Here is a 15424-nt window from a genome sequence, read left to right as displayed (position 1 = left end):
AGAAAGTGCAACAGATTCACAAGCAATGGCCTGAACAAATCCCCTGGCCTAAACATCAGAGAAAATGTGTGGATGGACCTCAAACAAGCTGTGAAGCAGGACGACCCAATAATATCTCAGGACTACAGGCCTTCTGCAAATGATCATGCGAAACATTTTTTGCTACAGTACCTGACAGATGTTTAGCTACTATAAACAGGTCTTTAAATAGTGTTTGCATGCTGCAGTTTCTGGCTAAGGGTGTGTGACTAAGTGCTCTTAAACTTTTTATGGTGCTTATGTTTAGGACAAACCAAAGTTAGAAAAGGCCAGAACCTGAACAATGTAACTGCACATTAGGATGCACAACAAACAGTGTTTTGTGTTTAATTAGCTACAATGGCTATGTTTACTACCTCTTAATAATTAAAATTAAAATAAACAATTGCAGTGGGTATAAACATAGTGACAAAGACAGGGCATTTTAGCCCATTTTAGCAAAAACTTGTGTGTAATTATATGTAATAAATTATGAGATAATCCAGACAAGTATAACACTTCAAGTGTAAGGCTTTCACTGTACATGCAATGGTATTTAAAAAAGACAAAGCACATGGTCTCACGTTGCATTATTTATTTATTGAGGAAATACACAGTGAAGGTTAGATATGTAAACACATTTTCCCTTGAGATTTCAAGCAAACACAAGCACTGTACAGTACTCCTTACATCAATAACAAAGCCGTCTACAGAAAGCACAGGACTGAGGCTAGTTTAGCCTTATGGCACAAGGTTCTCTAAGGCAAGTCTATGGTAGTGTTTTCTTAGGTCTGATCTATTGCATGTACTCTTCTGCGGACCCTGGCCGATCATTATAATGAATGTGATTACTGCTGGCAACAGGTCTGATCAATACTGCAGGCCGGATCCACAAAACGTGAGTATTACAGTAATGCTTCTATTGCATGGAATGTTTAAAGGTTTTAAAAACAATACATTTCGTGCAGGACGTACAGGATAAGACTGTTCTTTTCTGTCAGTTTTATGTTTAGTTTTGTGTGCAATAGTTTAACGCTCATTCCCAAAATTGCACTCTAGACATACCAGTCAGATCTAAACCAGAACTAATGATATTCTGCACTGCAAGTTGTAAAGTACCTCTTGAGAATTAACTGTTCATTGACTTAACATTGCTTTAACTAAAATATTTAACATTTGACTGAATTACAAAAATACAGTTCATAAATGAACACCAACAGAATTCATGTAAAAATCGAACGTGATCCAGTTGTCCCTATCAGCAGCTGCTTTTAATGCATTAATGTGTGAGAACGGATTGTTTTAAACTCTCTCTACACACATAGCAATTCCCATTCCACCACCAATACACAGAGCAGCAACTCCCTTTTTGCCCCCAGTCCTCTGGAGTGCATGCAGCAGGGTAACCAACACCCTGCAGCCAGACATACCCAGAGGGTGTCCCAGAGATATAGCTCCTCCATTAATATTCACCTGCAAAATAATGAGAAAACAAGACAGACATCAGTAAAACACAACAAACCCTAGATTGAAAGCATAATTTTAATGCAATGTTCATATTAATTCAGGGGTAGTTTCATGAAACAGTCATCTTAAGAAAGCTGGTGTAAATAAATATGTATAATGTTTTAAATTGCATAATGTTTTAAACATGCATAAGGGTGTTTTGTGATTATAATGTTTGTCTTTTTTTTCTATGGCGGAAGCAACACCAATGTTAATTTGTTCTCTTATATTATTATTTTAAAATATATCTCATTGTATGTAATAGAATTGTGAAAAGAAGCCGGTCTAGTATTGAAGACCACTTATTTACCAAATTGGTATACATGTGCTGTAGCTCTATTTAACCCAGTGATAGATATACAAATTAAAGAATAACACAAATAGCCTTTTTTCAACAGTCTGGGAAACTTCAGTGAAAATATTCATTCAGAGAGTAGAAATCAAGATCATGTGAGACTAGATTTTTACACATACTTTGTGTATGTGTTTAATAAGACCAGTGTTTTCTCGTGTCCTATCATGGTTGATTCATGTTTATTAAATGAAGTGTTTTCCATATGTGAAGTGAATAAAATTAAAAACCTTGTCTGGGTTCAGTCCTAGGTCCTGCACCACCGCCACACACTGAGCAGCGAAGGCCTCATTGATCTCATACAGATCTACTTCAGCCAGCTGCCACCCTGCTTTTTCTGTCTGGTGAGTGAAAGAGACAGAACTGGTTTAGTAATAGAATAAAACATCAATAAAGAGAACTGCAATTATAAATGTCCAAAAAAAAGGAAAAAGGAAAATAAAATATAATAAAATAATGCATGCTTATATGTCACCCTTCCAGTGCTAAAGACCAGGCTGCAGACAGTTAAAATTAGCATGATTCACAACAAATGGAAATCAATGGAGAAACAAAACACAAATGGATTGATGGATTGCCCAGGCTATAGGTAATACTCACTGCTTTCCTGATAGCAGATATTGGCCCTGTGCCCATGATAGATGGGTCAAGGCCAGTTTGGGCCCATGAGACGATTTTAGCCATTGGACGAAGGCCCCGCCTCTGAGCCTCTGATTGGCTCATGAGAACTGTAGCTGCAGCTCCGTCATTTATCCCTTAGGGAGGAAAATAGACAGTAGGTAACATCTGCAGCAAACTATTCCCAGCTCAGAGCACCACATGGGTGACACGAGACAGACACTATAATTCTTTACATATTAGACAACTTCTTTACATGCTTATGATCACATTGTTGGGTATTGTTTACACACCAGTGGCCTTGGTCTCATGTCAGTCAAATCATTAGCAAGACTTTGTAATGTTTATCTACCTGATGCATTGCCAGCAGTGACTGATCCAGACCCATCCTTCACAAAACATGGCTTCAGTTTAGACATGGCATCTATATTACTACCATGGCGAGGAAATTCATCAACCTTCACTTCAACTGGGCCTAATAAGAATAAAAAAATAAATGCAATAATAAATAGGACACAGTAATTAGCATAAATGATTATCTTTCTTTCTGCTGGTTTTTACTTAATAATCTCAATTAGATAACCACTTTTAATAGTGTAAAATAGATGTTAACTAATTCATGTCCAACTCGAGCAAATTTTCTTACCTTTCCTTGAAGGAACAATCACTGACACAATCTCCTGGTTAAAGTGACCAGCTTTTTGTGCTGCCTCGGTTCTGTTCTGTGAGGTGACAGCATACTGGTCTTGAGCTTCTCGACTAACAGTCCACTGCTTAGCCACGTTCTCCGCTGAAGAAAAACAACAAGTTCAATAACTGTACATTAGTCTTTCTTATTTTGAGTGTGTGTTAGTGTGTGGTGCATAAATGTCAGTCAGTGGACCCAGGTGCCCTTCACCTTTGTACTAAAACAAAGCTGCTGTTTTTGACTATGCTGCTATATTAAAGTAAATAGTAAGGTCCTTGTGAAATCATATTGCTAAATCAGACTTACCTGTGATGCCCATGTGGCAGTTGTGAAAAGCATCAGTGAGTCCATCAGCCACTATAGAATCCTGCAGTGAAGCATCTCCCATCTTTACTCCTGCCCTCATTTGAACTGTGTGAGGTGCCTGAAATTTAAAGAGCATGAATGAGTACCATTCTATACTGAGCAAGGGATTCCTTATCTGTGAAGATATTTTAATCATATTTAATCTTTGTGGTTCTGCTGCATTTAGTTTATATATTAGCAAGTAAAAGGAAAACATTACACTATACGCTTTGATTCTGACTGTATTCCAGATTTAGAAAACAGTGCATCTAACAATAAGGCTGCATCATTCCTCTTTTATATGGTAATAAAAAAAAACAGTAGAAAACAGAAATTAAATTTCATGTTGTTCTATTTTATCACTATTAACACGCATATGTACAACTTTCAGCTAATCTGCACACTTGAAGTAAATGCATTACCTATGACAGAGTCAATATAGTAAAAACATCCAAAACAGACCATACCCGGCTCATGCTTTCCATGCCCCCTGCCACCACCACATTGGACTCCCCCATCATAATGGATTGAGCTCCAAGGCACACAGCCTTCAAACCAGAACCACAAACCATCTGACAGCTCCATGCTGGTACTGGGTATGGGATTCCTGCCTCAACACTAGCCTGCCTCGTGGGGTTCTGCCCATGACCTGAGGGCAGCAAGCAAAAAGGTTTAGCACATTATAAATATTACTTAAGCTACATTGTAATTGTGATTTCACAAGCAAAAACACAAATCAAAAATGTGCTGTATATCACATTGGTCACAAAAGTCACATATATGTCAACTGATAACAGCAAAAAACTGAATAATTAATTTTATTAATTTTATAGTAAAATATATATATATATTACCAGCAGTGAGCACATGTCCCATGATGACTTCAGATACTTCCTCTGGTTTTATACTGGCTCTCTTAAGTACATCCTTAATGACAACAGCACCCAGGTCATTAAGGGGCACAGTGCTTAATGCCCCATTGAAAGACCCTTTAAATGACAAAAGCACATTTTATTTCAACTTTACATTATGACTATGTTACAGGTGTATTCAGTTCTAAAAATACTTAAGATAACTCCACAATATATTAGACATTAGCTTAATTGCACTGTCACCTCTAATTAAGGGTTCAAACTTCAGATGATAACTTCATTAGATACTAAGTCATAATAATGACTTCATTAGATATTAAGTCATGACTTAGTATCTAATATTTAAGACTTACTACCTTATAATAATGACTTGGTATCTCAATTATGACTTTGTATCTCATTTAAAACTTACTACCACATTGTTATGACTTACCTCATAATTATGATGTACTATCTAACAATTATGACTTACTACCTCATAATTATGACAATTATATGTGCTCAAATGCACTCATTATAATGGGTTAACATAAACCACACATATAGTGCAAGTGCACTACTGTAATATACTGAAATACATTAGACGTGCTATTTATTTCACACAGTTTCCAGAAAACATTTATAATCTGAATATTGTTTAGAAGGATGTATTATTTTATTTACGCACTGCAAATAGACGTATCTGATCTGACATATTTATTATCATTAATTCAATCTACTAACGTCACTACAAACTCCGCTCAGATCAACAGCAGTGGTTTGTGTTCAGCCAATCAGAGACGAGCAGTACGCATGGTCCTACAGCAGTTCAACCAATCACGACTCGAGGTGACTGGAGAGAGCGCTAGCGGAGCCAATCAGCGTCGTGATCCGCCGGCGCGCTGCAGCGCTGATGGCTACAGTAGGCGTGTTCAGTAAACACCGAGAGCCGAGGTTATACTGCACTAACTGAATCAAATAAATTAAAATAAGTGAAAACAGTAATGTAAACACATTTGCACGGTTTACAGAGTTACACAAGTTACTCTAAATAAATAAAGCTCCGCCATACATATAAAACTCATGTTTATATAAAGAAGACGTGGACTGCTTCCTTATCCAGCTTGTCATCCAGTGTGAGTGTGTGATAGAGACTTTACCTATAGGAGTCCGGGCCGCAGACACGATCACCACTGGCTCGGTGTTCATTTTCCTCCGCTGGGTGCTGCCTCAATGTAAAGAATCGTGTCTGTAAATTCAGTCGCAGTCCATTTACTGATTACTGCCCTCCCTCCCACTGAGCAGATCTCTGCTTTCATTTGCTAAAAAGGACCATAGACAGAAGCACAGCCCAGCCAGCACTCAAAGCCACGTTCTGGCACCATCTGCAGGCCTGGATGACCAGCTGTTCGCTTTATCCTTTTCTCAAAGTGCTTATTTTAGGTCTGCAAAAAAACATTGTGGCTTTAAAAATGTAAGTTTAATATTTTCCACAGGCTTCACACTAATACTGCTGCTATGACATCTACTAAATTACCTAATTTACTGCAGCTTTTTTTCACTCATGTTATTAACTGCCCATGGTGGCAACAGCTGCATTCATTAGGTTAACAAGAACTTTGGAAAAATCTGTGCAAAGCCAAAGTATTGTTACATAATTTCTATGTAGTCTAGTGATTCACATAAATTTGAAATGATGCTAGTGTCATTAAAAGCCTTTATTGATATTTGGTCAGTACATGAAATGAACTGAAATCAGAATATGAATCTGACAAGATACAGCTCAGAAAAAGTACACACAACTTAAACAAAACTTCTCATCATGGGGAGAAACAGAAAACATTTTTTTAAAAAGTTTAAACATCAACAAACAAAGGACATTCTGAACCAGCATGGCAAGTGAAGAAGCAACCTGCAGCTTCATGACTTGATTAAGCGTTATGATGCAACAGAAGCTTGTTTTTAGTGAGTGAAAATAATTTTACAGAAACAGTGGTGTTTAAATGGCCAAGGCTGCAGAAGGAGAACAATTTAAAACCTTAAAAAACGGCAAAAATAACATCCAATCAAATCTAGAGGTTCATTCATCTGGCATTCAAAGTAATTGGCTTTATGAAAATGTCGAGACAAAAACGTCAGTTATGACAGAAAGTGGTTTTAAAAAAACGGTACATCTCAGTTTTTCGATTTCTTAAGCAAAAACTAACTGACCCTAAATGTGTGGCTTTTGTTTGTCATGAGTATAAAAAAAAAACAAAAAAAAACAAAGAAACTAAGAATATTACAAAACCGACCCTGACGAGGCGTTGGAGGCTACTGAGGAGTTGGTGGTGACGGTATTAGCAGCTGCAGATGAGTCCAGGCCGTTCTGAGCACCATGACGCGTGCTTGTCCTGTTGCCCTTGGAGACAGCAGCAGCCTCGTGGGAGTCAGCATTGGAGTCTGTGTCGTTAGAGTGCTGGGTCACTGACGTCTCGCTGCCTGTTGGAGAGTCCACGCTCTCATAACCTGCGCTCAGCTGAGTCACATAGCCTTCCCCTCCGCACTGACTGCCTGCATCCTCAGAGTGGTTGGAGAGTTTTGACACGCCCCCATGAGTGGGGCTGGACACTGAGGGCGACAGTGGATAATCCTCATCTGCACTGCTTGCTTCACGGTACAGACTGGACCCAGCAGATGCGCCCCTCTGGGACGAGTTTCCGTTGGAGGGTCCATTGGACACCCTCCCGCAGTCTTTTCCCCCAGCTGAGCTGATGGCAGGCGGTGCTTCAGTCTGTATGGGCGGCTCTGTGGAGGGGGGAGAGGGAGAAGTCCGGCTGGGCCCGGCTGCACTAGAGCTGCCCTGGGCCTGGGCTTGCAGAGACAGCTGCTGCCTGGTTTCCCTGAGCTGCTGCTGCAGAACTAGGATGGTGCTCTGCATGCCTTCCACCTCCTCATCCAGCTGAATGATGAAATCATTTAACTCTAAACAAAACAGAGACAACTGAAGTAAAAATTTGTATGACGTAAATATATGAGTATAAAAAGCAAACCTGGGTATACAACATTTAAGTGCACGATGTGAAAGCATTTATACATTACTTAAAGAGAAATGGGAATTACTAATTACTTTAAAATCAATCCATATAATTTACATCCATTTACGACCTTGCTGTCTGCCCTAATGTTTTTTCTGTATCTTTATCTACAATAGCAAATAACTGAATTTTTAAGTAATTATTAATTTAGTCACTATTATTGCAGCTACATAATAGCCTTAGGGATACCGTTCCTACAAAGCAGAAAGATGTAGCTCTCTGTAGGGGACAGCAGCTACACATTCTACAACCCTTTGTTTCCTCAACTTAACATTCATTTTCAGACAGTACTTTTTAATGGCTTGGATTATTTTTATTTGGAATTCTATTGTATTAAAACAGGCTATCTTGCACAACTGTCTTGTAATAGCAGGTCTTTAACATTGCAGATGTGTGTGCACTTTCACATGTAAAACACCTACTTTGTGTCATGGCTATGTGAAATGAATTAATGATCTACAACTTTGGTCGATGCACTTTATAAATGAATGAGTCAACCTATAAAATAAGGAACAATCACAACACAGTGTTAATTATTGGTTATCATTATATGACATTTTACATTAGTGTTTCCTGACAAACCATGGCAGACGATAATGATGCACATCATACAAAAGTGTGATAACAGAAAAGCTAACACTCACCATCTTGGCTGCTTTTGAGCTCCTCACTGTACTTCTTCTGCAGGGCGAGCTCGGCCTCTAGCTGTGCGATTCGGCCCTGGGACAACTGCCTGCCCAGCTCCTGGTTCTCCTGGATCAGCATGCGGCACTTCGCCATCAGCTTCTTACCAGTCTGGCTGCAAGGGAGACAAGTCTGACATCACATGGTGAACACAGTCATGGGCACAACACGGATGGCCAGAGCAACTGCCAACCACTGGCAACACTGAAGAAGCTTTATAAGGGCACATTCACCAGTTTTCAAATGATGACCTATGACATTCAGAATGATGCATGCATAATAAACAATTATGATAGTTAGTGATAACAGTGACAGCTGCACCACTTACCAAAATACCATACCAGTTACAAAAATCTAGTTTATCATTTAAATTAGAAATTAAATTAGAAACAAAACAATATTATATTGCTATTTTAATGAAATGTCAGTCAGTTTAAAACAAAGGCTCCAAATCAAATAGTTTATCACATCAAAGATCAGAGAACTTCAAAGCACAGATTACACCATCCTTAAATGTCAAAACTACCCATATAAGACCAATAAAATATGCCTGTGGAAAATTAATTAAAATCATTGCATTTAAATACCAACCCCAAAACGTTGTGGTTCTATTGTTTTTTTCTGCCTTTTCTTGCACATTTCACATCAAAAACACTTAATGTAACTGTTTGTGTGGCCATTATCAGTTCAGTTATAGGTTTATAATGAACATATACTTAGAAATTCCTATTTAGAAAACAAAATTTAATATTTCCTAGTGTTGCCTGAGGAAAGTAATGCTGCTGTGGGACACTTATATTTCTGCATAGTAAAACATACAAAAAATGCCCACTGCCTAAATAATATACAGAAAAAAAAACTAACTATAAAAGTCTTATACTGGTAAACTTCCACTGCTGTAAGCACACTGTTGGTAAATTGTGTGGCAGCTTATAATGAATCACAAAACCTGTGACCCATTTTCAGTACATTATAATGAAACACATATTAATGAAAATTAGATTATGTCTTAGCTGAGGTCTTTGATCTAAATTGTGAACTAATAATTTAGCCATGCAAGAGACGATTTGGGTTTCAACCCTTGAAAACTAAACACCTGAATGCTGGAAAATGAAAAACATTGAAGATTTTGGCAATTAGAATATATCACAGGGGAAATCCTGCCAATAAAAATAAGTGCAAAAATATCTTAATGGACAAACTAAAATGGACATTCTAAATTCCATCGTGCACCAAACTGTGATAAAAAGACAATAGAATAGACATACATATAAAACATCTTGTATAGTTATCTGAGACACATGAGCATTCACATAGAAATAAAGAGACTGCATGTACAGCAGTGTAATAATTCCTCAGGATGTAACAGTTTTTCTCTGAAAGACAGAGAGCCAATTGCTTCTTACTTTTCCCCACCCCATTCCCTTTTCTTCTTAAAATCACACTGCTGTAAATGCAAGGAACATTTTCAAGAACGAACATAAACAAAGCAAAAATGTTAAAAATATATACATAAAAATGAAACACAAAGAAAAAGAGAAAAAGGAAAAGTTAAACACTGTACCGTCTTTTTCACCGATGAGATGGACATTAACCAAAGTCTTTGAAGACCAGGAGGTCTTACTCTTTCCCCAAAGTATTACACCATTACAAAGGCTCCTCCCCCCCCAGAGTCTTAGGATCTTAACTCCTCTCATTGTATTTCAACACACTACAATCCCCTTCCCCCCATGTTGCTTCTATAGTCTTACCCAGAGTCTTAAGAGTCTTGGGAGTTCTACATTGATGGGGTAAAAGAGGGAAGTTATTCCTGTGCAACATATTTTATAGGGTTCATGTTTTAAATGTTCAAATCAATGACTTCTTTTTTTAAAACTACAGTTCAATCAGCTCCAGAGCCAACGCCTTGCTCAAGTCTCTCTCAATGGCCGCCAACGAGTTATTACAGCAAACTGTCTAATATGAGTTGTTGGGGCTGGAAGGAGGGGTTGTTTCCGCCGTGACCACCTCTTCAGGAACAGTCCCGATTCCTTCAGGCCTCTGTACCATGAGGGGGTGTGGGGAGGAGAAAGCTGAAACAGTGTCACCTGACCAAAACTGGCTTTTCAGTTTCTGTTCTCTTTCACTTTTATATTATGGTATGATAAAAGCAGCACAGTACAAGAAAAAATGTCTCTCTGTTTTTGGCTTTTAAGTCTGAGTCTTGTTGTGAACATAGCATTTCAGTCTTCCCCCACCATTATCTGCACTCCTGCAGTGGAGAAAGTGAGGGGGTGAGTCAGGAAAGTCTTGACTTTTGTTTGGAGGGGGGAGTTATTTTAGTTTACCTATCAGGTGTAAATTTCCAGGCACTCAGTTCATTTTGGGCTTGCTCCAGTTTGTCTTTAGTCTGTTCCAGTTCGGCCTTCATTTTAAGGAAAAATAAGTTGATGGCTGGGTCCACCATGGAGGATCTCAGCTGAGCTGCACTGGGTTGCTGGACTTGCTTCAGGTACTGGATCTGGGTCTGCAGGGGGAGAAATACCATTAGGATCTGCCTGCAAAGGAGTTTGGAATCACTAATAGATCGACATAACACATAAAATACAAGCATCTACAAACTCAAAAAAAAAAAAGTAAATACATACATGCTTTTTAATTTACTCAAGTAGGTGATATTCGAAATATACTCTAATTCTAAAATTCATCTGTAGAGGTGACTACTACTACAAAACTGACCAGCCAAAATATTGTGTATACACAATGACCCATATTGTGTATTTGAATATTCAAACAAGACACAGCCAATGCAAACAACAGCATGCAGTCAATCCATAACTTCACCAGAACTACTAAGTCCATGAATGTAAAATGGGGCTGTTCAATGACCATTAATTTTTTTTTTTTTTTAGCATATTGTATATATCCTGACCAGCTGCAGGTTATATTCAAAGAGTGTATTTAGTCCTATTTCAATGAATGAAGTGCAGAAAATACAGAATAAAAATCACTGTACTACATATAAAGTTTTACCAGCATGGCACTTATCAAACTCTACTGTGATATGGCTAATTTGTGTGTCAAAATAATGAGATAAACATTGTGTACGATCAAAATGTATATTTACATTTATATTTTATACTACAACAACTGAGCCTGAAAGCCAGCACTAGTCCTGCAACCCATAACTTAGCATACTTACATACTTGTACACAAACAAAGTAAATGTTCATTTTAAAATGCCCTTCTGATAGGAAAGCTTACTTCTCATCCTCATTTACTTTTTTCATTGAATAATGTAATTAATGTTTTCCAATTGCTTACATTGGCATAATGATATATTAATGACTGACTCTATATAAACTGACTAATTTTTCTGAGGTACAGGCCACAGGTGCTTTATTTTGTGATGGCATTTAAAACTTATGTCTGACACACCAATGCCCAAATTAGAAAAAAAGAAAATAACTGCTACATTCATAGAATAGTAATACAAATCTCAACAAGAGTTTTTATTCATGCATTCGAGATAGCAAAAATATCTTTGCTTCTGTATAAATTAACTACTACTTCCATGCAACATATATATCCTAAATGTGGACTAAAGGAGAGTAGGACAGATGTCAGGTGATCTAAATCTGAAGAAAAATACTTACTGTACATTCCTGCATCTCCTGCTCCTTAGTGGCCAGCCTCATCACCAGAATGTTCTCTCTGCGTGCAGACTCCTGTTGTTGCTGCTTTAGCTTCTCCTCAGACTCTTTCAAACCAGTCACATCATTGGCTGTGGATAAAGCATACCATTCAAATGCTCGCACAAACAATGCAATAAATCAAGAAAATAAATCAGAGTGCATGTGCGGAGACTTACAATTTAAATCAGCATATTTTGCCTCCAGCACCTGGACATAGGCTTCATGCTGTTTCCACCTAAGATGGAAAGTAAAATGTTTTTGCATTATTTAAAGAAAAGAACCGTAATTAAAATATTTATTAAAAAGAAAACTTATCCTTACCGTGTACACAGCTCCTCTCTGGTCAGGGTCTTCATGTCTGATTCATTAAGGCGAACCTGAAATACCAGAAATAGAAGCATTAATAAACTGACATAGCAGAGATTTCCTCATCATATTTCACAGCCAGTTAAGATCACTGTGCCAATGCGCTCACCTTCTTGGGAAGAGGTTCTTCATTAGTCATCTTGATCTCTGCAAAATGACAAAAATAAACAAATATAAGACGTACTGTTTTACTTCAGAAGAAAAACAACAGATTCACAACATACAGCTCTGGTTGCTCCAATACCATAAAATGGCCACATTAGAAATAAAGTGCGAGATCACACACTTTACTAGAAGACGTTTTTGTAGGAGGTTCATTTTATAACCTATTTCACTTCCACTGTAATTGGTGCAAAGGTTAGGCTGGCTAGATGGACTAAAGCACACAAGCAATATAATAGCCAAGTTATACCTACAGCACCATTTAAACAGAGAAACAGAAACTCTGAACAAAAATAAATCAACACCAGACAGTCAGTGTAACTAATATCATTTAAATTTGGGGCTAAACTCGAAAATATAAAACTGTATTCATTTTTAAAATTTTCCCATTTAGTAGCTATAATGAGAAAGAAGTGTTTTTTTATTTTACCAATTTTCTGTTAGTCAATTCTGTGTTTTGCAAACAGAATTTCAGGAAAAATCCATTTTAAAAATGACTTTATATTGTTTTGATTTTAGAATTCTTACCATATAATTCAACTTTTGTTACAATACACAAAAAAGGACAAATCTGAAAATCTAGAAAATAATTTTCCTGAAATTCTTATTTTGTGCTGCAGAAATGAGTTGTTGGAGTGAAAAAATATTTTAAAAAATAGAAGAAATAAAGACAAACATTTCTTCTTCATTACAACAAACTGAGAAAATAATAATAGCTAAGTAAGTTAATGAAGTTTCACACAACAATCGTAGTGTATTGTTGAATTTATCCTCTATAACGGTCAGAATATGGAACTCAAACGTTAACGTTACACTGACTCAGCCTCGCCGTGCTTTGGGTACAAGCAAAATGGACCACAGTTTAGATAGTTGCGCTCTGCGCACAGAGCGGTAAAAGCCTGTAACGTCATTAGCAGGGACATGTATAAACGGAGACTGTTTTAAGAGCTGGCTAGTTAGCTAGCGTTTCGTTCTGCTCCTCTACGTAATCTAGCCTAGCCTAGCCTGAACATGTTATACACTACAGCCCCTCGCACGTTTGTTGGACTGCGTTGGTTAGCATTTGTGGACCATACGAGTTCGTAACTAACCTAGAGTGTCTCAGTAAAAACCTCTCATTACTGTCCGCCAGAAATCCGTGTCCTTAAACCCCTAACCGAGGCCTGTTGGCTGTTTATTCTCGGTAATGTAGTTAAGCTAGTTAGCCCGTTAGCCAGCGTGAACAGCTAATACCGAGCTAGCAGGGCTGGCGCTGCTGCGTTAACCGCGTTAAAATCAGCGGAGCCCAGCGGAGCAGAACGGCGGGTCAGACACACACCTCCAGTCCCCGAACTATTTAGACGGAATTCCCCACGAACCACTGAACTACACCCGAGCAGAATCCCGAGACCAGCGCGGCGTTTAGACTAGTACCTGCCGGCTCCGTGTGTTATCAGTTTCTTGTCACAAAATGGCGGAAAAGGAAGAGACTCTCCCTCCGACCAACAGCGCAGCTCTCAGAACTTGTTTACCAGAAACGAGCCAGAAAAAGACACCCGAGATACTTACAAGCCCTGCTTTACTCAGACCAAGATGACCCAATCTGCTTCTAGCGCGCTACTAACGAGCAACCCGTCCCTCTAATAGCGTATTTCAATCTTAAAACGACCCGAGCCTGAGCTTAACGCGAGCTCCGCGTAGCCGCCATCACCGCGAGGACGATGGATGTTCCGCCGCAGAGGCTGAAGGGGCGGGGCGGCTTACATGATGTGTGTTGCAGCCTGTTAACCAGTTCAGCGACTGTTCAAAACAAGACCCCGCTCAGGAGAGACTGGATTAATAAATGATGAAGGTGTAATATTCACGCTGAATTCAGGAATAGATATATTTCACGGAAAGTATATGATATGTAATGTATTTTTTTTTATTCTTAAAATAATATACCTTATAGAAGCTCACTGAAGTCATAATCCTCATATTAGCGATATCTTGTTATAAGGGGTATAACTGTTACAGTTTTAGGACTGTTACACTGACCGTATCAGGAGCTGTAACTCCAGCTAATGAAGCATGTAGCTGCCTCCCTGTTGCAAATTACGAATTGAAAAAGGAATTCTCCTTTCTCTCTGGCAATTAGTAAATAGCTGCTTTCTAACAAAGGTAAAGACATTTATTTTATCCATGTTATGTCCTGCTCAAAAATTTTAAAATGTACGTTTCATGAAAATGTTCTTTTTGCCACAGTTTCCACAGCTTTGGAAACTGTCGCTCACCTATTTTGTACCTGCACTCCCTTTTGGCAGGATATCTCTTTAATGTTATTTCCTTCCCACATTTATTGCTAGAAAAAATATGATGGTCTTGTTAATACACCATGATACTAACCTGAAGTAAAATAAATCAGGTTATGAAATTGATGCCCTAATGGGAATAGTTTATACAGTATAAACAACTGTTAAAGCCATGTCATCAGCTCCAAACTTTAGAGTATTCTGCAACAACCTCATATTTATTTATGATTCTTTGTTGTTTATACAATAAACCCAAAAAATAAAGACATAGCTTCTGTTAAAGGAAATTATTAAATAACTATTATTTTTTTTGTATTGATAACTGTGTAGTGTGTGGCTTATCCAGTATCTTACACAAGTGAGTGCACTCCTCATATATTTGTAAATATTTAATCTTTTCATGGAAGAACACTAAAGATATGACACTTTGATTCAATGTAAAGTAATCAGTGTACAGCTTATATATATATATATTTTGCTATTTCCTCAAAATATCTGGCAACAAAACCAAGTACACCACTGTGAAAATGTCCAGATTGTGCCCAAAGGGTAAATATTTTGTGTGGCCACCATTATTTTCCAGCACTGCCTTAACCCTCTTGGGCATGGAGTTCACTAGAGCTTTACAGGTTGCCAATCCTCTTCCACTCCATCATGACAGCATCATGGAGCTAGTGGCTGTTAGAGACCTTGCGCTCCTCCACCTTCCTCAATTGGGTGTAGGTCTAAAGACATACTTGTCCAGGCCATCACCTTTATCCTCAGGTTCCTCAGCAAAGCATTTCTCATCTTGGAGATATGTTTGGGGTCGTT

The 15424-nt window shown here is 38.1% G+C and overlaps 2 protein-coding genes across 5 annotated transcripts; both read right to left on the bottom strand.

The window, feature by feature from the left end:
• Positions 1–598: 598 nt before the first annotated feature.
• On the bottom strand, positions 599–5718 carry acat2 (acetyl-CoA acetyltransferase 2). Its single transcript, XM_007260860.4, has 9 exons — positions 5539–5718; positions 4382–4516; positions 3995–4176; positions 3489–3606; positions 3141–3284; positions 2847–2969; positions 2477–2631; positions 2107–2217; positions 599–1491 (listed from the first exon to the last, which is right to left on the bottom strand). The coding sequence occupies exons 1-9, from the start codon at positions 5585–5587 to the stop codon at positions 1321–1323; spliced, it is 1188 nt and encodes a 395-aa protein (XP_007260922.2). The 5' UTR covers positions 5588–5718; the 3' UTR covers positions 599–1320.
• A 363-nt stretch (positions 5719–6081) lies between these two features.
• Positions 6082–14075, bottom strand: LOC103037461 (WT1 associated protein). Of its 4 annotated transcripts, none has more exons than XM_007260857.4 (8): positions 13890–14075; positions 12289–12326; positions 12135–12190; positions 11990–12048; positions 11775–11902; positions 10467–10645; positions 8100–8254; positions 6082–7342 (listed from the first exon to the last, which is right to left on the bottom strand). In XM_007260857.4, exons 2-8 carry the CDS (start codon positions 12316–12318, stop codon positions 6660–6662), a joined length of 1290 nt encoding a protein of 429 aa, XP_007260919.1. In that variant the 5' UTR covers positions 12319–12326; positions 13890–14075; the 3' UTR covers positions 6082–6659. The 4 variants fall into 4 exon arrangements, with proteins under 4 accessions (XP_007260919.1, XP_022541895.1, XP_022541901.1 ...); XM_022686174.2 differs by lacking the exon at positions 13890–14075 and adding an exon at positions 13755–13810; XM_022686180.2 differs by lacking the exon at positions 13890–14075 and adding an exon at positions 13660–13678.
• Between the last annotated feature and the right edge of the window lie 1349 nt (positions 14076–15424).

This window comes from Astyanax mexicanus, chromosome 1 (genome assembly GCF_023375975.1).
Source record: "Astyanax mexicanus isolate ESR-SI-001 chromosome 1, AstMex3_surface, whole genome shotgun sequence".
NCBI lineage: Eukaryota > Metazoa > Chordata > Actinopteri > Characiformes > Acestrorhamphidae > Astyanax > Astyanax mexicanus.
This window is presented reverse-complemented; position numbering and strand designations above follow the sequence as displayed.

Coding starts and splice junctions, on each gene's coding strand:
- acat2 (XM_007260860.4), bottom strand. CDS start 5,587: ATGAACACCGAGCCAGTGGTGATCGTGTCTGCGGCCCGGACTCCTATA. Junction 4,517..5,538: donor TGCGGCCCGGACTCCTATAG/GTAAAGTCTCTA, acceptor TGTCATTTAAAG/GGTCTTTCAATGGGGCATTA. Junction 1,492..2,106: donor TAGGACTGAACCCAGACAAG/GTTTTTAATTTT, acceptor ATTATTTTGCAG/GTGAATATTAATGGAGGAGC.
- LOC103037461 (XM_007260857.4), bottom strand. CDS start 12,318: ATGACTAATGAAGAACCTCTTCCCAAGAAG. Junction 12,191..12,288: donor AAGAACCTCTTCCCAAGAAG/GTGAGCGCATTG, acceptor CTGGTATTTCAG/GTTCGCCTTAATGAATCAGA. Junction 7,343..8,099: donor GCTCAAAAGCAGCCAAGATG/GTGAGTGTTAGC, acceptor TGTTTTGTTTAG/AGTTAAATGATTTCATCATT.